The following is a 23,862-nucleotide window of genomic DNA, read 5'->3' on the forward strand; positions in this document are numbered from 1 at the left end:
ATTTTGGATCCTTCGCAAAACTGAGCATCATCTTTGTTCCATTGCCGATCAATTGACAACGCTTCATCTCTCTTTGCTCCGCCTGAGTAGGCCGAGGCGGGCCATACTCTCTGTCGGAATCTTCGTTGTGATCCCTGCCCACATCTCCAGATGCAGAGGGAGTCGACTGATCCTTGCGTGAAGCCATAGGTGCCGTGGAAAAAAAATTGGGGATCGGATTTCCCGTAAAAGAGAAATCGGGCGTGCTCTGATACCACTGTAACAGACTTGGACACTCCAAGTCAAGAATCAATCACCACAACACCAAATAACCACTTCAAAACAATTCACAGATCACAGTAGATTTGCACTGGCCTGGCGGAGTTCCGTGCCTAGAGATATTGGCCCCAAAGACTGGCGCCCCTTTCGGTATTTCTAATGTCAGAGTACAAAGAGTGGTTAGGGTTTCACTCTCAGACTCTGCGTCCAGATGCTCTGAGAAGTGAGCCCTAATCTGTGTATTTAAAGGTTACAAGGGATGCCCAAAAGCAGAGCCCCAAAAGCTTTCAGTTCAAAAGCAGTTTCTCTCTCTCTGTCTCTCTCTCTCTCTGTCTCTCTCTCTCTCTCTCAAGAGAGCAAGGAAAATAAAGCAAATTCTCTCTCTCCCTCTCTTGCGTAGCAAAAAGCTGCCAATTTGCGTCGCTAGAAAGGGGGAAAAGCATCTCCGTGATTTTCGAAAATCCGTACAGTGTTGCCATGTGGCATTGCCGCCTGCGTTTAGGATTTCCAGCCACTTTAGGGTTTCAACCAATAGTTAGGGTTAGGGTTTTCAAAAATTAGGTTTTTTGCAAAATTAGGGGTTTTGGCAGAATTTAGGGTTTGCAAGAAATTAGGGTTTCTGCTGTCGGTAGCCACGTCATCACTTTGTGACAGTCAAAGTCTTGGGTAGGGCAATTTACTTGGATTGCCATATAAGCAACCCCTTGCCTCCATTGTATACATATTTTTTTAGTTATTCATTGCCAAGGCTGATTGGTTCAGGAGACTCTCTCTCTCTCTCTCTCTCTTTGTTTTTTCGCTTCCGCATTGTCGACTTTGACATGGTATCAGAGCTTATGGCTTGAAGCCCTTGGCGTGGAGGAGCAACCCGGAGAAGAGGAGCGGAAGAAGAAGCGACAACGTTTTAAAACGCTGCCCCCCCCCCCCCAAGCCCGCCTCCCTCGCTTGCCGGCAATCCACAGGCTCCTATTCCCCACCTGCGTTTTGAGACGCTGCGCCCTGCCCCCCTTCCTGCGTGTTTTGAAAGGCCATCACTGGAGCAGCCATCCCCCCCCCTCCCCCTGACGCCATTGCTGCACCCCAACCCGTCGGTGTTTTGAAACGCTATGGCAGCATTTGGTGACGCAGCTTGCCTCTGCGCGTTTGAAACGTCGGCAACAACGTCCAAATCCCCTCTTGACAGCGCTTGCGACTCCTCTCAGGACCACCCGCGTTTCAAAATGTAGCTGCCGACAGGTGTTTTCCTCTCCTTGGCCTCTTTCCTTGCAACGTTTTAAACGCCTGACCCTTTGGAGCTCTTTGGCAACGACACTTTTCTCCCACCATTACACATGTACCAGATTGTGCAATCATAAGTAGACCACTCTCGCCGACGAGAGTGGGGCCTTTGGAGGAGGGTTTTACGTCGTCTCTGGTGTCGTATCTCTCTTCTCTCTCTATCTCTCAGTCTCATACACTTGCACGCACAGTGTCCATTCACCTTGTTTGTGATCATAGCATTCTCTCATTAAGAACGGAAGGCTCTCCCTTCCATAAGAACAAAAGGAACCTTGAGCACGGTTCGGAGCACTCATCTTGAGCAAAGCGCAAACATTTATTCCGCTGCACCTGACAGACTAGTTTGGAGTTTTGGACTCCAAAGAGGGAAAGCGGATTTTGCAGAGCAGCTTGGGAATTGCAGAGGAGTGGAAAAGCGGATTGCACCGAGTGCGGAGCGGCTTGGGGAAATTTTTATCGGCCTTGATGGAATTTTTAGCCATTACTATGCACAGTTTATTGTGGAGCTTTGGATTTGTTCGAGGCCTACCACAGGGCAAACGTGCGAAGCGGCTATTGGTGACATAATTTCGGATTTCAGTGAGGGATAGCAGATTGTGCGGAGCCCATTGCGTGTGGAGTTCCCTTTGAGGTGGAGTTGAAGCAGCTTGGATCTTTTTCGGTTTGGTTTGTACAGCCATTTTTTGGAGTGCGAGAAGGTACCCGATTACCAGATCTTGCAACTTTAATATGTCCCTACCTTGCTCGAGGCGCGGCGACATCGACCAAAGACAACCAAAAGCTATGGATAACCGATCGTCCACCATCCATTTAGCGGCCTATGCACTGGCATAGTCCTCAAGGAACCCTTTAATTTGTTTGGCTCGAGTTGTGAAGTCAAAAGCAAATGGAGGAGTTCGCTAGAGGACAACGGCAAAGGTGAGTTGGACAAGGATGGCAGTACCAGTACTCAGTTAGCTGCCTCGGTATCCGAGAGGTACGACCACAGTCATGAATGTGATTCAACGCTTTGTCTGGCTCGAGAGTTTGAAGCCAAAGGCAAAAGCAAGAACTCACAGATAGACAAGGACAAAGGCAAGCTGGACAGAGATTACGGTAATAAAGATTTGACAGAGGAGATCAGCATGGCACTTGTGGCGGTGGCCACAGTGGCCTTGACGTCAGATTTCTAGTCAAATGACAGGTGTCACCACTAGCTTCAGCCAAAGAGAGGCTTGTGAGTGGCAGAGAGGGGCAACCACATGCTCCCTGTAAATGATTTGGACCCTTGTGTTGGAGTTCAAGTTCTTGGTGTTTGGACCCGTAGGTCGGAGTTCAATGCACATGCATCTGGCAGGGAACCAATCAGACGTCTAAAACACTATGGATGGGCTAGCCAATTCATTGTTTTTGGTCAGATTATGGACAAGATGTGTTCCAGCAGTTCATTATCTTGGAGTGTTATATTTTGGAAGTGATGTGTTCAGAGTTCACGAATGGGGATTATTGGTGTAGTATAGTCTACAATTCAAAGTTTCTACAAAGGCAACCGATGCTGAAGATGACATTACTTTCAGGTACAAAGTTGAGGAGAGCAACACCGAGGTGTATCCAGTAGTCCAAGGCCTTCTATTGGGGTGTCCATGTGTAACAAACTTGGACACTCCAAGTCAAGAATCTACCGTGATAACCACTTCAAAACAGTTCACAGTTCACAATTTATCCGACATTGGCCTGGCGGAGTTCCGTGCCTAGAGATATTGGCCCCAAAGACTGGCGCCCCTTTTGGTATTTCTTTTTTGTATTAATCTGAGTTCAGAGTACAAGAGTGCGGGCAGGCGCTCACACTTAGACTCTGTGTCTAGATGCTCTGAGTTGTGAGACATTCTGCCAGCTTATTTAAAGAGTACAAGGGATGCCAAAAGTAGAGCCCCAAAAGCTTCTTTTAAAAGCTGAAAAATCAAAATAAAGCAAAAGCTCTTTTTCTCTCTTTCTCCTATGCTTTATTAAAATAAAGCAAGAACTTCTCTCTCTCTCTGGCTGCATTGCATAGAAAAAGCAATGACCAAAAGCTGGCGCAAAAAGCAAGAAAATCTGCCGCAGCCTGTTGCTTTCGCAAATTCCGCCGCAAATCATGGGGTGCGGTCTTAACGCAAGAAGGCCATGTCATTGCTTACGAGAGCCGATTGTTCTCAAGGCCCGAATTGACAGCACAGATTTATGAGAAAGAGCTTTTGGCGGTTATCCATGCTTTTACTTAGAGGCGGCACTACCTACTCGGAGCGGATTTTACTGTCTTTACAGACCATCAGAGTTTATGCTACTTCTTGTCACAAAAGCAGCTATCGGAAAAGCAGATGCGGTGGGCGAACATCTTGTCACAGTTTCACTTCCAGATTGTCCATGTTCAGGGACAAAAGAATTTTGTGGCAGATGCTTTGTCTCGGAAGCTGTTGGTTCTGGCTATTTCCGCGATACACCATAGGAGCTTTGAGGATATGGTCGATCAGTATGCCACGAATACAGATTTTGCAGACGTTTTCACACGGATACAGGATGGGGAGACAATAGTGGGATATTCCATTCAAGATGGCTACTTGATGAGGAAAACCATGTGGTGCGTTACACAGCCGTTGAGGGAAAAAGTTATGACCGAATGCCACTGTCCGCCTTTTACGGGTCACCATTGTATTGCTACCACCATGAAAGGGGTAGAGAGATACTTCTTTTGGTCGAGACTCAAGAAGGATGTGGAAGAGTTTGTGCGCAGGTGCTTGGTATGCCAGAAGGTCAAGTTTGATAGGCATAAAGCACAGGGATTGTTACAGCCTTTGCCCATACCCACTTGTCCTTGGGAAAGTATTGCAATGGATTTCATTTTTGATCTCCCGAGAACAGAGAGTGGTCACGATGGTATCTAAACTGTTATTGACAGATTTAGCAAACAGGCTCATTTCATTCGAGTGAAGAAAACAGTCAAGCCGGATCACTTAGCGAGGCTGTTTGTGGCCCAGATTTTCAAATTACATGGCATGCCTGAGACGATTGTCTCAGACAGGGACCCTAGATTCACAAGTTTGTTTTGGAAGACAATTTGGGAGAACATTGGCACGCGGTTGCAATTCTCGTCATCTTTCCACCTGCAGACTAACGGACAATCTGAGATTGCCAATTCAATGGTTTTAGATTTATTGAAGTCTTATATCTCGGATCAGAAGACAATGGAAAAAGTACCTACCTTTGGTGGAATTTGCCTACAATAACACGATACACTCTTCGACGGGGAAGGCGCCTTTTGAGATTGTTGAAGGTGCTGTGAAGGTTCCACCCTTCCTAAGCACGAAAGATAAGATTTTTGAAGCGGATGAATACACGTGCGACTTAGATACGGCTTTTGCCAAAGTCCGCGAGGCTTTGCAAAAATCTCAAGAACGGCAGCGGATCCCCATCGTCGCGATTTGAAATTGAAGGAGGATGATAGGGTGCTCTTATGTTTTGAGAAGGCACGCCTAAGAAAGATGAAGGGAAAGGAGAGGCTTTTTTCAAAGCTTAGTATGCGATACTACGGACCTTTCCAGTCTCCGAAAAGATCAATGATGTCTCCTTCTGATTGAAACTGCTTGACACTTGGAGGATTCACAATGCATTTTATGTGAGTCTCTTGAAACCTTTCAAAGGTGTTGTGCTTGATGATGGGGAGCCCGATGAGCAACTCGAAGTGGAGGAAAACGAGGAGAATCCTTGTTCCTAAACAGATTTTGGCACATAAGGACACAAAGAATAAGGGTAAAGTAAGAAGGCGGTTCTTGGTTAAATTCAAGAACTATCCTGCATTGGATACGAAGTGGATGGAGGAGGAGGACCTAGTAGATACTCCTCAGATTGTGAACCTTCACCTTGAAGCTTTTGGTTTAGCATAGTCTATTCCAAATGGAACCCAGAATTTAGCTTGGCCACAGATCTGGTGCAGTGGGATGCACAAGAGGAGAGTTACTCCGCTCCTTTGTCAACAGATGCCTCGAATTTTTGAATACTAGAGTCACTGATGTCTCTTTGAGCTTCAGGGATACTGAGAGCTGACAGTATTCTGCTATATGACTTTATGAAATGGAATTCCGGAATATGAAACCGATTTGTTCTTGACTTGTTTTTAAGTGCAAAAACTGAACGATCTCGAATAGATATGGTTGCAATAGGGGTTAGTCAATCGGACATCTATGAGGTCCCGACTGGATATAGATGCGATTGCTAGCTACATTGCCGATAAGTCATGGTCTAAGATCCGAATGAATGTTGAATGTCATGTTTCCTGTGATGTCTAGTGATGTCCTGTGATGTCATGTGATGTGACTATCGATTGGTACATGTGCTAGATGTGTGTTCCTAGTGCGTAGGTACTAACAATCAATGTCTGCTAAGGCAGTTTATGGCTTCTGTCTGTTTTGCAGGCGTAATCGAGGGCGATTACAATGCTTTCAAGAGGGGGGTATGCCACAAACTAGTGATGTGGCGTGCCACAACACACACATACACTCTCTGCTGGAATGACGTGGCTGCCCTGTACATTTTTCCCTCTTGGCAAATGGATCCCCAGAGAAGCCTGGCAAATGGCAACGTGGCTGGCTACCGGAATTTGCGGCGGTTTTCACACATGCTGACATGTGGTAGAGTCCCACGATTTACAACGCAGCTTTTGGGGTTGGACTCAGCGGCAGTTTCTGCTTTTTATGCTACGCAAAGTTTGTTGTTTTTTCTATGCAAATTGAAGGAGAGAGAGTGAGAACTCTTTTGCTTTATTTTAAAAAAGCATAAGAGAGAGAAAGAAAGAGCCTCTGCTTTGTTTTATGAGGGCTTTATTTTTCAAAAGCTTTTGGATTTTCAACTTTTGACTCTAATAGCTGTTGAGCTCTGCTTTTGGCATCCCTTGTACTCTTTAAATAAGCAGGCAAGGCCTCACACAACTTAGAGCATCTGGACGCAGAGTCTGAGTGTGAGCGCCTGTCCGCACTCTTGTACTTTGAACTCAGATTAATACAAAAAGAAATACCGAAAGGGGCGCTAGTCTTTGGGGCCATTATCTCTAGGCACTGAACTCCGCCGGGCCAGTGTCGAATAAATTGTGAACTGCGAACTGTTTTGAAGTGGTTATTTGGTGTTGTCGCGGTAGATTCTTGACTTAGAGTGTCCAAGTCTGTTACACAGCACCTTCATTCACAGTGTTTTTCACTTTGTTTGTGATGATTTGCACTCTCTCACTAAAGGAACGGAAGGCTCTCCCTCTCGTAAGTAACAGGAACCCTTGAGCACAGTTTGGAGCACTCATCTTGAGCAAAGTTCAACATTCACTTCCGCTGCACCTTTCATTGGTATCAGAGCTCTGGCAGTGTTATGTATCACTCAAGAAAAGAACCGCAAGAATTTTTTTTGCTTGTTGCGGTTGCATGTAACCCAAGTCACTTGGGCGTGTCGATTCCTAATCGTGTTTTTGAAGAGTGATAGGAAACCCAAGAAAGAAGGGCTCGTCCGGCCTCCCCTCGTTCCTCTTTTCACTCATTGAGAGCGAACCGTGCACTTAGCGGCCGGCCAATCGACGTGAGGTGGGAAAAAGCAACCTTGGTGTGAGCGCAAGGCCGCCAAGGGGTGCGCCCGCAGGGAAGAGTCGAGCTCGGGTAAGAGAAAAGCCTTCTCTAACACAGATTGCAAGCTAAAGAACATCAAGAACCCAAGAAGCACAAGACCCCAAGTTCCTCGTGAACTTAAGTACCCAAGATCTCAATGTATGGTTATCACCCGAAGCGGAGCATGGAGGTGGTGAAGAAGAATTTTCCCCACCAGAGGTTGTTCCGATCCTCCTCCTTCCCCATCTATGCCACGGTTTGTACCAAATCCTATTGAGGCTTTGGTCAAGTCGATGATGGACATGATGCTACAACAAGAGGTGCAACGCGCCACCTTTGATTGCTAGCGTTAGTTAGCGCGCTTGGCGGCCGAAGAAAGAAGGGTCGCCTTGGAGCGTGAGTGTGAGCAAGTGCGCATGGCAGCCGAAGAAAGACGAGCGGACTTGGAATTACAACATGGGCACAAAGAGACCAACGCATGCAAGAATTGGTCCTACAGGTTCTCACCTCGAAGTCCGAGCCACTCAAGGACGTGGACGAATCATCAAGTAGCACAAGTCGAGAAGCTGTCATAATAATCAATATCTAATTCTCCTAAATGATTTTCTCATGTTAAACTGATCATTTAATATGGGGAAGTGCCAGGGGAGAAAAAGCTAGAATATTGGTTAAGCTAGCAGACCCGCCACAGTAGGGATCCAAAGGAGGGAAAATAGGGATCCAAAGGGGGGGCCATCTGCAAAAGAGCCATGTGCAAGAATGGACTAAAAAGACCCTAAGGTTCAGCCCATTAAGACTTCCAAAATGCTAAGGTTCCAAAATTCAAAGGTTGTGTCCAAAGGTCAACCTTAAAGGAATTGGATGCTTTGTGTGTGACCAAAAAAGTCTTTGCATATCCCTACATGGGAGGGTGCGAGCCTTTCTTCTAGGGGATGAGAGAGAGAGCCACACACACACACACAATCTCCCTTTACACAAAGGGAATGAGGGACACATATCAGCTCCCTAGGCCAGATGCCCACAAGGTGTACCCAATTCCTATTGGATGGCCTTGGAGGTGGACCAATGAGAATTAGGCTAGAGTAAATCTAGTTTAATTAATTTAAAAACACTTAATAAAAGAACCAATGAGAATTAAGTCTTCTAGAAGACTATTGGACAGTCTCCCAAGGGGTCCAATGAGCATTCAGGAGCCCAATGGCTTGCCTGATTCCTATTGGCCAGGAGGCAAAGGGGTCCAATGAGAGTTTAGTTTAATTATTAAATTACCTAAAGCTCTCACAAAAGGGGAAAGGGGGACACATGTCAATAGGCTATCACTTATGCTGCTTAATAATCATTGGCTTGACTTGGGGAGGGCCAATGGGGAGATAGCAAGAGGGCTCGCCCAAGAGAGAGAGGGGGCTGATTTTTGCAAGGCATTATCACACACACTCACACAATCTCATGTGTGAAGAAAGAGAAGACTATCTCTTCCCAAGCTTTAATGGAGAGCTCATCACCTACTCCAAGCTTGTGAAATAGAAGCCTACATCAACACACTCTTGGCATGTGGATGCAAATCCAACCAAGAGCCAAGCTTCAATGCATGCTCATCTCCTCTACCAAGCTAATTACTAAGCTAAGCTATGCTAATATGAGTGATTATGTGAGGAGATGTACATCTTTCTCGTAAGATACTCCTTCCTCTCAATCTACTCTCATACCCTGCTAGCTCTCACCATCTTCGAAGGTGTGAGGTCTTCGGTCTGAGAACGGGGATAACTAAAGTTGTGTTTGCTAAGTGTTTTGCTTAGTGCATGAAGCTTTCATCTTCATTGCACTAGCTAGTCTTGAAGGAACACAAAGAATTGTATTGTACAATGTCTCTCTTGATGGGAGAAACCATAATACAAAGCCTTTTGGAGGGGGGACCGGCTCCATGCAAATCCGGTCCTCAAATGTTGTCAATAGCTTAATTTCTCTCTCTTTTGAAAGTATTGTTGATGCTATCTAACTAGGTGTTATGCTTTTTGTTGCTCTCTACACCCAAGCACTCTTGTAATTCTCATTAAGAATCTATTCTAATGAAATGCCCACTATGTTCATGCTAATTTCCGCTACACATAAGTTTTTAGACCATTAAATGTTACATTGGTATCAGAGCACAATGTTTCTCTTTTCTTGCTCAAGAAGGGAGGTCCTCAAGCTAGCTATAAATGGTTGGTATTATTAATTGCCTGTGAGTAAGTAGAATAGGGATTTTTCAGCCTTGCAGTGCGCCTGCCTTTGTGCAGTTAACGGGGCATCACCGTCGAGAGCTATGGTCTTAATAGTGGAGTCCTACGGGGCTTGCCTACGGCTTAACCACTATTGAGCTATTAGAAGCTTGACAGGAGCCGGTGCTATTTTGGTGTTGAAAGACTCTCTCTTCTATTTCTTGCAATTAATGGTATTCGAGCGGCGGGTACTGTAGCTTGAGTGCTTTTTCTAAAAGGGTAAAGAGAAGTAGGAACTAGGGCTTGAAGTGTCAAAGTACACCTAAAAAGTTTACACCTAAAAGTTGTTAGAATGGCTGACAATAGTAAAGAGAGTGAAATTAATGTTGATAACTTTGATGTTGCTAATGAGCAAGCTACTAATGATGCTCTGATGCTTGTTAACTATCTTGTTTCTAGGCTTCAACAAGCCATGGGCAATCCATCTCTCCAAAGCGAAGTGCAACGGCAGCTCCGTGCTCACGGGATTCTCCAAGCTCATCACCATGACGAGAGAACACCTAGGAAGCCTCCTTGTGAGACTCCCAAAAGAGGTCTCTCTCCGATTCTGGAAGAAGAAGAGAATCCGTACGAAGGGCTCAAGAATTTACTTCTTGATGATGCATCTCCTTCCGAAAGGAGAACTCAAGAGCCTCCACCGAAGGAACGAGAAAGAAGTGAGTCTCCTGCCACCTCGGCGGAGATGGCTCCACGAAGACGGCGGGCTAAACGCTCTCCATCACCACCAAAGCGGAGAAGACCATCACACTCTTCCCCACACCATAATTCAAAGCGGGATGATAAAAAGCAAGAGAAGAAAAAGGCAAGAAAGAGGACATCCTCTTCTCCATCTTCTTCATTCTCTTCCTCTTATGAAAGTGATGGTAAAGACGACGAAGATCAAGACAAGAAAAAGGCGAGAAAGTGGTCACCCTTTTCTCCACCTTCTTCAAATTCTTCACCTTCTGAAGAAAGTGATGGTGCAACTTTTGAACCATCAAAAAGAAGAGGCCATAGGAAATCCTATGCTGCATGGAAGAGGTCATCCAAGCTGAAGAAGTTCAAAGAGGGAGGGAAGGGCATCTCTTTCCTTACCTATGATGGCACCTTTGGTGCTACGGACAAAGTCTTGGCCTTTATCCAGCAATTCGATGCGGCGTTTGGAGATGAGGGCTTCACGGAGTCCTCTAAGCTACGCCATGTAGCTATGCACTTTCAAAAGTCCGCCAGGCAATGGTGGTTTAGCCTATGAGCCAACGGTGAAGCTCCACGAACATGGAAAGCTTTAAGAGCTTCCATTATGAAGTAGTTTTTGGCCACCGATGCCAAAGACAAAGTACTCACCGAATGGCGAAGCTTAAAGCTCTCTCCCTATGAATCCATCCACAAATATGTAGACAAGTTTTGGGACCTACAACTCAAAGCCACTGTCTTCAAAAAGTTGGATTTTGGAGAGCAAAAGCAACAATTTTGTGCGGGCTTAACCGAAGAAATGGCGGAGTATGTCAACTCCCAAAGGCCATGTACCATATCGGCGGTAATACACCATACTATGGTGGCTTCTCCCACGGAAAACAAGGGTTCCAATGAGCCTAAGTGGAAGGACAATGTCCAAAAGTCTCCTAAGGGCAACTCCAACAAAGCTAAAGAGAAGGGAGTTTACAAAGGTAAGAACAAACTCTCTCCTGAAGAGCTTGAGCGTTATCGCAAGTATAACCGGTGTTTCAAGTGCGGCGAACAAGGGCATGCGTACCGCGCTTGTCCCCAAAAGAACAACCGCCAAGATCCTCCTAGAGCTTCCTTGGTTGAAATCTAAGAGGAGGAGACTCACCAAACTCATCACAAAGGATCTCCTCTATGCCATGCTTGGGGAAAGGTAAGAGAACATGATGCTTTTATTCTCTTTGACCCTGGTTCTACTCACAGTTTTATATCTATAGAGTTGGCCACCAAGCTAGGCATACAATCCTACGAGATGGGAGATGTCCTACCCGCAGACAGTGCCTTTAAGGGGCAAGAAGCTTCAGTCACTCCCTTAATCGGGAAATTGAGGCTTCATGTCCAAGGCTATGTGGACAAAGAGGACTTCTTTATCTCTCCTCTCAAGCATGAGGATGTAATCCTAGGGGCACCATCGTTTGACCGCCTGGCTGCCAATGTTAAATTTCTTGAAAGGAGAATCTCCTTTGAGTTCAGGGAAAAAGACATGTATATAGATGCTAAGGAAATGGGTAACACTATCTCCATTGTACATACACCAGCTTTCAACAAGTCAATAAAGAGCTCTATTTCCGTGTACATGATTTTTGTTAAAGATTCTCAAAATGAACCTAATGCTTTAGCAAAAGAAAATAAAAGCAACCAAAAGGAATTTGAGTTATCCAATTTTCTCAAGGGGTTTCAAGATGTTTTTATTGACGACATCCCTTGTGAGCTACCTCCTAAACGAGGTAATGATGACCATGCAATTGAACTTCTTCTAGGAAGTTCACCGCCTAACAAACCTCCTTATAGAGTTTCTCAAGCTCAACAAGAGGAGATTATGCGTCAAGTGCATGAGTTAGTTGAGAAGGGCATGGTTAGGCCTAGCTCATCTCCATTTTGCTCACCTGTGCTATTAGTGCAAAAGAAAGACGGCACATATCGTATGTGTGTCAACTATAGAGCACTAAATAGGATCACTATCAAGAATAGGTTTCCCGTTCCACGGGTAGAAGACCTATTTGATAAGCTACAAGGATCGACCTAAAAAGTGGCTATCATCAAATAAGGATAGTTGATCAAGACATTGTAAAGACCGCATTTCGCACCACATTTGGTCTTTACGAATACATTGTCATGCCTTTTGGCTTGACCAATGCACCAGCCACATTCAACCGCTTGATGGAGAAGCTGTTCAGGCCTCATCGAACCTTCACTGGAGTGTTTGATGATATTATCATCTACTCTAATTCATTAGACGAACACAAGCAACACCTCCAGGTAATATTTCAAGTTTTAAAAGAGAATAAACTTTATGTTAATCGAAAGAAAAGTGAATTTTTCTTGCAAGAGATTTAGTATTTAGGTCACATTATCTCTCAAGATGGCATCCAAATGGATCCATCAAAGTTAGAGGTAATAAAAGGATGGCCTAAACCAAGGAATCTTCATGAACTAAGAAGCTTTATAGGTATGCGTGCATACTATAGACGCTTCATAGAAAAGTTCTCACAAATAGCGGGACCATTACATGACCTAACAAAGAAAAGCGTTAGGTATACATGGTCTGCTAAGGAGAACAATGCTTTCGAAAAGCTTCTCTCTCAACCTGTGCTTACACTACCGGATCTCTCAAAACCATTTGAGGTCCAAAACCAATGTAACATTTAATGGTCTAAAAACTTATGTGTAGCGGAAATTAGCATGAACATAGTGGGCATTTCATTAGAATAGATTTCTAATGAGAATTACAAGAGTGCTTGGGTGTAGAGAGCAACAAAAAGCATAACACCTAGTTAGATAGCATCAACAATACTTTCAAAAGAGAGAGAAATTAAGCTATTGACAACAGTTGAGGACCGGATTTGCATGGAGCCGGTCCCCCCTCCAATAGGCTTTGTATTATGGTTTCTCCCATCAAGAGAGACATTGTACAATACAATTCTTTGTGTTCCTTCAAGACTAGCTAGTGCAATGAAGATGAAAGCTTCATGCACTGAGCAAAACACTTAGCAAACACAACTTTAATTATCCGCGTTCTCATACCCAAGACCTCACACACCTTCGAAGATGGTGAGAGCTAGCAGGGTATGAGAGTAGATTGAGAGGAAGAAGGAGTATCTTACGAGAAAGATGTACATCTCCTCACATAATCACTCATATTAGCATAGCTTAGCTTAGTAATTAGCATGGTAGAGGAGATGAGCATGCATTGAAGCTTGGCTCTTGGTTGGATTTGCATCCACATGCCAAGAGTGTCGATGTAGGCTTCTATCTCACAAGCTTGGAGGAGGTGATGAGCTCTCCATTAAAGCTTGGGAAGAGATAGTCTTCTCTTTCTTCACACATGAGATTGCGTGAGTGTGTGTGTGATAATGCCTTGCAAAAATCAGCCCCCTCTCTCTCTTGGGCGAGCCCTCTTGCTATTTGCTCTTGCTTTTTCCCCATTGGACCTCCCCAAGTCAAGCCAATGGCTATTAAGCAACATAAGTGATAGCCTTTTGACATGTGTCCCCCTTTCCTCTTTTGTGAGAGCTTAATCAATTAAACTTAATTGATTTAAATGAATTAAATCCCCATTGGATCTTTCCCCATTCTGACCAATAGGAATTAAGTAGCCCATTGGGCTGCTCAATTCCTATTGAACCCCTTCATGGGCTGTCCAATAATCATCCAGGAGACTTAATTTTCATTAGTTCTTTTTATTAAGTGTTTTAAAATTAATTAGGCTAAATTTACTCTAGCTTAATTCTCATTGGTCCACTTCAAGGGTCATCCAATAAGAATTGAGCACAGTTTGGGAGCAATTAGCTTAGGCATCTGACATGTTTCCTTCATTTCCTTTGTGTAAAGGGGGCTTGTGTGTGTGTGTGTGTGGCTTTCTCTCTCATCCCCTACTTGCTAGGCTCGCCCCCTCCTATGTAGGGATATGCAAGACTTTTTTGGTCACACACAAAGCATCCAAATCCTTAAGGTTGACCTTGGGACATAACCTTTGAATTTTGGAACCTTAGCATTTTGGAAGTCTTAATGGGCTGAACCTTAGGGTCTTTTTAGCCCATTGTTTCACATGGCTCTTTTGCAGATGGCCCCCTCTTTGGATCCCTATTTTCCCTCCTTTGGATCCCTACTGTGGCCGGTCTGCTAGCTTAACCAATATTCTAGCTTTGTCTCCCCTGGCACTTCAAAATATTAAATGATCAGTTTAACATGAGAAAATCATTTAGGAGAATTAGATATTGATTATTATAACATTACCTCTCTCTTGAAATCATAGTCGTCCTCGACTATGGTGTAGAGAAGATAAAGCATATTCATGAGTCCTTTTCTTAGCGGGTAGAGGATCCCTATGTTACCCTACGACATCATTCCACAATGGATGACTAGTCCATTTGGCACTTGAGAGCCTGAGGCTGCCGCAAGCATGTTTGCACATTAGTCCTATCAATCTTCCATAGTAGAGTGACAAGCTCTACTTGGTGTTTGGGAGACGTCGTTTCCGCAAACTTGATCTAAGCATGCATACTACTTCATTTTTGTGCACAATAAAGAAAAAGAGAGTCTTATAAGACAAAAACTTTGTTCATTTTTGACATTTTGTACATTTGCTTACTCTTGGGAATCATTGTAAGCATTGACAAGATTTAGGTTATCCTTTAATTGTATGCCTTGCATCCATCTAGCATCTTCAAAAGGATAATTCTTAAACTTAATAAGATATCGTTGGATAGTCTTACCGCCTCTTAGTACCTTGTCTTCATGTCGGAGAATGGACTCGGGCTGCAGCAGCTCCTCTTGGTCCTCGATCTCCGGTGGGTCTTCAATAGTTGGTTCTTGAGGTGGCTCTCCTTTGTAAGGCTTTAATAGGCTCACATGGAAAGCATTGTGTATGAGCCAATGATTAGGCAACTTGAGTTGATAGGCCATCTCATTGATTGGCCTAACAATCTGGAAGGGACCATAGTACCTTTTTGCTAGTTTAGCATAGTACTTTTGGTGGCCCGTAGGATTCTTGCCCGTCGTGTGCCTTAATCGAGCCTTGGGAAACTTTAACAAGACCCAATCGTTTTCTTTAAAGGCTTGGGCTCTTCTGTGCTTGTCAACAGCAGCCTTTTGCCTTTGCTATGAGATAGAGATAGCATCCTTAATATTTTGAAAAGATTCTTGTAGGTCTCGGCTATACTCATCTGCAACGAAGATCTTCCCATGTACTTCAAGTAGGAATTGATCTTCCCTCAATTACCTCGAAAGGTGCTTTTCCCGTGGAAGTATGTACAGTGTTATTGTAAGCATACTTCACTAAGGGTAAGTACTTCTCCCATTGGGATCTTTGATCTACTTCCGTTACATAGGCTTTTAGTAGATCGAGAATGGTTAGGTTAGCTATTTCACTTTGGCCATCCGTTTGTGGATGATAGGTCGAAGAGAAGTTTAGCCTTGTCCCTAAATTCTCAAAGAGACCCTTCCAGAAATTACTGGTCATTCTAGGATCTCTATCCGACACTATCATTAAGATACTCCTTCCTCTCAATCTACTCTCATACCCTGCTAGCTCTCACCATCTTCGAAGGTGTGTGAGGTCTTGGGTATGAGAACGCGGATAATTAAAGTTGTGTTTGCTAAGTGTTTTGCTTAGTGCATGAAGCTTTCATCTTCATTGCACTAGCTAGTCTTGAAGGAACACAAAGAATTGTATTGTACAATGTCTCTCTTGATGGGAGAAACCATAATACTGAGATGGGGATGTCTGCCTCCTCTACGAGCACATCCAAAGTTGGGTCAAAACCATGTCTCCACCGGAGAAAGTGGGCGCGTGATGATCGGATGGCCAGTGGACTCATAGCTATGACCTTGGAGGCCATCTCGGAAGTCTCAAACTCGATCTGGTAGTACCCCCGTCCGAGAATCTGGACATCCAAGATCTTTCCCACCTCTGCGAGAAGGCAGGCCTGGAGAAGGTCTCGCAGCTCTCCTCTACTAGGATGGGTGTCGAGAACCTTGCAGATGACAGAAGTCGCCCGCAAGCGCTCTACCTCTGCGGCAAGGCTCGCTTGCTCTGTCGGTGAAAGAGCAAGTCAAATGGTGGGCTCAGCGGAGACGGGCGACCAGATTTGTGTGCAATCTCAGATGGTCCCCATGTGAAAGAAGCCTCTTTCTGCGTCAAAAAATGTAGAGGAGAAGCAATTTCTGTAAATCTTCAAATGAGCAGCCGATAATAAGAACACAAACCTAAAAAGCTTTGAGTCTCAAGAACATCCTTTAAATCTGGCCAATCTCAAATGGTCTCAACCTTGGCCAGGTCCATTTTGACACCCTCCGCAGAGACAATGTGTCCCAAAAAGTGGATGTCTGGTAACAAAAACTTGCTCTTCTTCCCATTAACCACCAACTGATGTTGAAAAACGTGTAATAGATGGTGTCGATGCTCTGCCTCATTCTTGGAGATACAATGATGTCATCGAAGAAAGTGCCCATAAATGACCTACACTCTCAAAAAATCATGTCCATCATTCCGTTGAACGTTGCAGGAGCATTTGTGAGACCAAAAGGCATCACCAAATACTGGTACAATCCAAAGGACGTCTTGATGATGGCCACTTTTCAGGTCCATTCTACTAAAATATGTTGTAGCCTGTCAAGTATATCATCGATCCTAGGTATTGGAAACCTGATCTTGATGGTGATTTTGTTGAGAGCACTGTAGTCAATGCACATTCTCCAAGATCCATCTTTCTTTAAAACCAGCAGCACTGTCGAACAATAAGGCGATGTATTGGGTTGAATGAGACCCTTCTCTAAGAGTTCTCTCATTGTCTCATAATTTCCTCTTTTTGGGCTCTGCTTACTTTGTAAGGTGGCCGGTTTGGTGTCTTACTGTCGGGAATCAAATCAATGGTGTGATCTTCGGGACGCTGAGGAGGCAACTCTCTTGGTAAGCCTTTAGAGAAACAATTAGCTTGAGCTTGCAAAAAGTCTTGTCGTTCCTTCTCGAGGTCAGACAAATTTGACATTTTCTTGTCATCTATCTCATGTAAGAAGATCGAGTAAACAAATAGATTGGATTTCATCAATGTGGAAATGGCCGAAGCTGATACAAGTGGGATAGTCTCGCCCTTTAACTTTACATCAATAACTGTATCTCTACCCTTTTCATTCTTCAAGGTTGCTTCTCTCGCCCAGTAGTCGACCACCACATCGTTCTTATGTCACAGGCTTGGGCACCCCAAGTCAAGAATCCGGCACGACACACAGGGGAATCACTTAAAATACTTTACAACTTTAAAATTTGAGCTGACACGGCCCGACGTAGTTCTGTGCCCAGAGGTGTTGGCCTCAAAACTTGACGCCCCTTTTGGTATTTCTTTATTATATTAATGCTTGAGCAAAGTACAATACACGAGGGGTCCTCAGTTCTTAGACTCTGTGTCCAGATGCTCTGAAGAGTGAGGGCCCTTGGGCCTATTTATTCTTACAAGGGATGGCCCAAAAGCAGAGCCCCAAAAGCTTCTAACTCAAAAGCAAGAAGTCCCAAAAGAAAATGGGTCCAAAATTGGCCAGAAAAAGCAGTTAGCGCAATTTGCAGAAATCTGTACAGGCTGCCACGTCAGCACGTGTCAGTGCAAATCGCGGAAGTCCAAACTGTCTGCCACATCAACATGTCCGTACAGTCTGCTTGGTGGTCATGCCACGTCATCTGTTTGCGACATACCCCCTCTTGAAAGAATTGTAATCGCCCTCGATTATGCCTGCAAAATCAGACATAAACCATAAACGAGTTCAGTAGATACTGACTCTAAGTTCCGACACACTAGACAACACAAATCTAGCACTTGTACAAAGACGACAGTCACATCACATCACATCGCATTTAAATCATATCACATAGAGTCTAGGATCATGATTCCTGGCAACGTATTTAGCAATCGCATCTAGATCCGCACCAGACCTCACCGATGTCGGATTAGCTAATCCCATGTTGTGATCATGTCCAGGGAGTTTGTTCTGATCTAGGATAAGGATTCCTGGCAACGTATTTAGTAATCACACCTAGATCCATCTCGGATCTCACTGATGTTGGATTAACTAATCCCATGTTGCGATCAAATCCATAGATTTCTCGAGACCGAAATGCTGCAGTCATTTGGTCAATCATTCCATCTGCACTCAAGCACTTTCATGTGCGAGTAATCATTTCCGGGGATCCCAATCCACCAATCACACACGGAGTTCATACTGAACAGAGTGGTTCAATCATTCAGTTCTAGCTGTGTGGCCATCTCATCCTGCAGGAACTCTTGATGCGCTTACAACAGTCCCATAGAATCATTCATGATTCTTATCGTTATTGTGTTCATTCTGGAGCTGTGTCACAAACTGGTGACGTGGCTACCCAGTCCACACACACACCCGCCCTGCATTGATGACGTGGCATGCGTCGTACGGACACCTTTGCAGATTGCGCCGGAAAACGTAGAAGCTGTACGAACATGCTGACGTTGCAGATTGCGTACGGGAAAAAAAAGCAGCTATACAGCAGCCGTGTCGTCTCTCTCTCTCTCTCTCTCTCTCTCTCTCTCTCTCTCTCTCCCCCTTCGTTGTGTTAAGTTCTGTTTCTCTTTTCAAGTGAAGCAAAGTGTGTTTGTGCGGAGTACTAGATCTGAGCTAAGTCATTAAACACTTCCGTTGCACTTGACAAGAACTCTAGCCTCGGAGTTGGCACTGGTGGTGTAGCCGTCTTCTTCAGAACTGACTTCAGAGGTGAGCGGATGGCGGTACGCCATCGAGAATGTATCTCGTCAAGTGGATGCTTGACCAAAAATTTCGCATAGTGAGGATCCTTGGAATATTGAAGCATCTGCTTGGCACAAGCATCAACTTGCTGTTGACGTTGCATGTTTATTTGTTCCCACTCAGTAGGTGGGGAGACACCCCCGTACTCTTCAGAATCTTTCGGAGATGGTCGATGTCCGTTAGAATCTTCGTTACTCTCTCCCGAGCCCGGTGCCACAATTTCCTCCCGACGGGATTCGTCGATTGAATCCATGTTTGCTGCGAGTAAAGGGATCGGATCCTTTGTAGAAGAAGAATCGGTTGAGCTCTGATACCACAATAATAGACTTGGACACTCCAAGTCGGAAATCTACAACAACACATGAGAAAATTGAAAGAATTGAACAAAACTGAGAGAGAGAGAGAGAGAGAGAGAGAGAGAGAGAGAGAGAGAGAGAGAGAGAGAGAGAGAGAGAGAGAGAGAGAGATGACATGTCATGGCGAAGTTCCGCGCCTGGAGACCCCAAAGACTAGCACCCCTTTCGGGATTTCTTTATTATTAGTCCTTCCAAAGTACAATGTCCGAGGGTCCTCGTCTCGATAGTGCTCCCAAGCTAATCTGCCTGAGACTGAGGCCTTGGTAGTTAATTTATAGGCCCTAGGCCTTTTAAAAGCAGTCTACATGAAAAGCTTCAAGTCTAAAAGCATCTGGGCCCAAAGGCTAGGGCTAGGGGCTGGCAACGCAATTTGCAGAAATCCGTACGGCCTGCCACATCAGCAGCGTAAAACACAAAAATTCGTATAGTTGCCACATCACCAACTCGATTCACGGGTGTCCGTACAGCCCTCCACACAAATCTTTTATCCCCTTCGTGTTCCCTGGGCCCCGTCGGACAGGGTCCCATAAGTTGGTAGAAATTGAACTTTTTAAAAATTGGGCCACTCGGCAAGACTTGAAAGCTGGTAAATCTTCTTTTGCATCTTTCACTAGGGATTTGACCCCTCTCTGTCCGAAGTCCGCCGTCCTTTAGGTCATGCCACTTATCACTTTATGATAGTATCAGCATTTGTGCAAGTAATCAAAGCAAGTACTTGCTCTGGCAACAGAGCAAGGGGGCCCTTGAGGATGGTTGGGACCCGACATGCAGTGTCATCTCCTCTGTGTGTGTGTGTGTGTTCCTTCAGTTTCTCTCTTCAAGTGAAGTAAAGTAATCTTGTGCATGTGAAGTATTAGATCTAAGTTCACATCCTCAAACCCTTCCGCTGCACCTGGCATTGGTATTAGAGCTTTGAATGTGGTTTGGCTTGGTGAACTCAAGGGAAGAATCAAGAACCCAAGAAGAACTAAGAACCCAAAAAACCTCTCTCAGATTTTTTTTAATCGCTATATCAAAGAAGTTTTGTGTCTCTGCACTGGACTAATACTTACTACCTACAGATATTAGCCTCTCCCACGCTTAGTCCATCGCGCATCGGGCGTGCTCCCATCTTCATCGCTATGCCTTGGATACCTTTAAGGCATAACCTCCTCATCATGAACGGAGATTGGCATCAGATTAGATACACGAAGATGGAGATCTTGAGTACCAAGATCTACTTGCCTTGTATGTGGATATTCGGATTCACATGTTGCGTGCATCCACTTCTGCCCACATGGAACCATTGGAAATACGTGCGAGGATCCTACCTTTCATCTTCACCCGCAATGTTTTCTCGAAGGACTATTCAGGTGGTAGCACTTGCTCGCAAGGCAGCGTCAGCATTAAGGCTGATATTTTGCGACAACTTGGTTGGTCGGTGTTTACATCGCAACAGTACAACATCCGTAGTATCCGCAGGTTTGGAGGAGTTTTCATTGGTTTATGCATCCACAAGCATCAAAAGCTATCATCAAAAGTACAAAAAGAATCCACAAAAAGAAGTTTAGTAGTAGTATCTCACCTTTAACGAGGGGGGTCTCTTGTGTGCATTGTACTTGAGCTACATGGACAAGCTCCTGCTATAGGTCAGCATTAGTCTTATTAAGTATAGCTAAGGATCTAGCTTGGCACTTTGTTAGCCTCTAGAAGGACGTGTATGATCAGTCAGGTTATAGTGGCATACTCTTACTTGCACAATACATTCACTTAAGCATAAGGCATATCAATAGTCACTCAAGTCATTTATTAATAAGTGACTTTGACATGACATTTATAAAAAGTAGGTAGGGCAAATGGCTAAAAAGCTATAAAAGAGTAACTTTGCCTTCAATTTTAGACATCAACTTGTAGAAGATGGCCGAGGGGCCTAAAAACCTAACCTAAAGACTGAAGGGGTTAGGATTAGAAATCCTAAGCCTACCAACTTGCAGATTCCGGTCGAGGAGTGTAAACCATAAAAGCCAAAGCAGAACCCCCAAATTTGCATGGAGTTCATGATGTGACAAACTGTACGGACCTGTCCGCGTTTTGCGGAATCAGCTGATGACATGGCAGCGCTGTACGGACAACCCTATGGGCAGCAACTTTTAGACCAGATGCTTTTGGTTGGGTTGCTTTTGGGGGCCAAAGGCCTTTAAATACTTCAGCCAGGGGCTCTCTGTAGCATTCCATTGTGCAAGAAGCAGAGGAGCAACCCGCAGTTGTAACTTGTTGAAGAAATATAAGGAAATACTGAAAAGGGTGCTAGGGTTTGGGGCCAGTGATGTCTAGGAGTGGAACTCTGCTACTCTGTTTCTCTCGCGTGGATTCTCTCTCTCTCTCTCTCTCTCTCTCTCTCTCTCAGTTCAGCTGTTTTGAGGGGCTAAAAGTCTGTTCCAGTCTGTTCTTTCAGTTGGCACGTGGTGCCTTTCCGTTACACTAAACGAGTTTCTTGCCAAGTGGGGGGTAGAGAGCCCTTGCTTGCAAGCTTCAGTCAGGGAGAGGATTCTCCCAAGTTCCATCAAGATCAAGGTTGAGGACGGAGTGTGGGTATCAATCCCCACCTTTTGGTTCATGTGCCTGTACTCCTCTCTCTCTCTCTCTCTCTCTCTCTCTCTCTCACACACACACACACACACACACACACACACACACACACACACATCCAACCCATAGGGGTCAAAGAACACAACACTTTAAATAAGAAAAAAGCAAGTAACTCAGCAACCATGCAAGATCTTGGATTCATGTTAGTTTGATAACTGATTCTTGTCTCACATTTATCATCCGGTGTGTGTGACCTCATATTATTGTAGAACGCTTGATGTAGGTAGATTGCTTAATTGTGTGATATGTTAGCTCCTCAACGAGGGTGGGTCCATATAGCACTACACTTCATCATTTGTGGTATACTAGTTCTGTATGATTTATGATTCCTTTGACATAATGACTTGTGACACTATGCAGAAGACATGAAGAAGGGTTAAGGAAAGACCAAGGTTTTGTTGCTTTAAGATGCATTGGGTTATGGACATATGTTAAGAATTCTGAGTAATCATTCTAGGTATGTGAAAAGCCAATCATAAAGCGGGAAACTTTGAACTAAAGCTGGAATTTATGGGAAGGCAATGAAGTGGAACAGAAGGGTCAAGCACTGTCCTTATCTTAATATACACATAATGCGTATTATCTTTGCAGATGGCACACTCTTATGCAGCAGTTCTTTTTATTTGATGATTCCAAACTTGAGTTGCCTTTATTATCGTCAAGCTCTAATGTTCTATCTGTTGCAGATTTTGAGATGTCTGATGCTCAAAAAGAGCATGTTCTTGGGGTAGAGCATGCTTCTCCAAGGCTTGCTGCTTTAAGAATTGAGCTGTGCCCAGATTACATGAGCGAAGGCCGTTTTTGGAAAATATATTTTGTTTTACTTCATTCTCGTCTGAGCAAGAAAGATGCCGTGCTTTTGTCAACTCCTCAGGTGCCTCTCCTCTCCATCATTTTCCTTTGTCAAACTATTTTCTTGTGGTGTAACATGTGGACAGTTTATGGCAGATTATGGAGGCACGGGCGCTTCTACTTAATAATCTGCAGAAGAAAGAGTTTCAGGGAAATACACCCGACGATGGTGAGCATCGTAAGCTCGACAAGAGGGATTCCTCAGGATCTGCACAATCTTTCAAAATTGTGTCCCTGCAATCAGCCACGGAGGTTCCGGCCAATGATTTTGACCAGCCAGAAAACCTTGGTGCTAGTCAGGGTCGACCTCAGACAGCTGGTGATATCATGGGTGATACGTCAGAAGAGGTTCAGAATAAGAATGTTTTGGCAAGCACCGTAAAGCTGGCTGCATTGAATTATGAGGAAGAGGAAGCAGATGCGGACAGGTGGCTTCACGAGGAGTCCTCGCCCCATTTAGGTTCTTCGGCCACTGTGGGGCTGACAAATGAAGATGATGTTTCGTTCAGTGACTTGGAAGAAGATGATGACGCCCTGATATCAAAGGGCGTCGGGACCTCCAACTTGAAAGGAACGCGAGGTTGGGTTGAGCTCGACAAAGACCATGAAGAACAAGAGTTCAAGCCAAGCAAAGATAAGCTTGATGGTGAGAAGTATGGGCCGGCAGGCAAAATGCAGGACCGGCGTGAATCAAATGATTGGTTGACAGTTGAGGAAGATGATTCAGATTTTGCGTAGACTGCAAGACTTGTTTATCATGGCTTTCTTTCAAGTGTTTCCATATGAAACTATTTGATGACACACATTTACAACATGATACTGTGAATACCAGTTTGTACATGTACGTATAGTACTTCCAAGTTTTTCCCTTGCATTAATTCAAGGTTGCCTTTGTCTTTACCAATTGTGTCCTTCACTTAATAATGGGCCGTAGCTGGGAAAAGTGTGTCTAAGCTCACAATCGTGCCGCTTGGAAATCTGATATTACCGATTAGGAGCAAGAAGAAAAGGAAATATTTGCCAAGAGAAAGCAAAATAGTGTGAAAATGAGCAAAAAGCTAAAATATTCACTTTGAAAAAGCGAATAAAGGAATTGTGTAGGGCTAGCATGCTGATTTTTCTCACCGGTTCCCATGAAAAAATTACCCTTGTTTTGACATGTAA

At 44.4% G+C, this 23,862-nt stretch overlaps 1 protein-coding gene across 1 annotated transcript in view; it reads left to right on the top strand.

The window, feature by feature from the left end:
* The window catches only part of LOC147461686 (uncharacterized), a 48,483-nt gene extending 24,885 nt beyond the window's left edge, over positions 1-23,598 (top strand). The window contains exons 2-3 of the mRNA XM_086509163.1: positions 22,533-22,720; positions 22,795-23,598. Of these exons, the coding sequence (XP_086365289.1) occupies positions 22,533-22,720; positions 22,795-23,436 (830 nt within the window). The 3' untranslated portion in view covers positions 23,437-23,598. The remainder of the gene's footprint in view (positions 1-22,532; positions 22,721-22,794) is intronic.
* The last annotated feature ends 264 nt before the right edge of the window (positions 23,599-23,862 follow it).

This window comes from Adiantum capillus-veneris, chromosome 3 (assembly GCF_014529385.1).
Source record: "Adiantum capillus-veneris isolate H3 chromosome 3, ASM1452938v2, whole genome shotgun sequence".
Classification (NCBI taxonomy): domain Eukaryota; kingdom Viridiplantae; phylum Streptophyta; class Polypodiopsida; order Polypodiales; family Pteridaceae; genus Adiantum; species Adiantum capillus-veneris.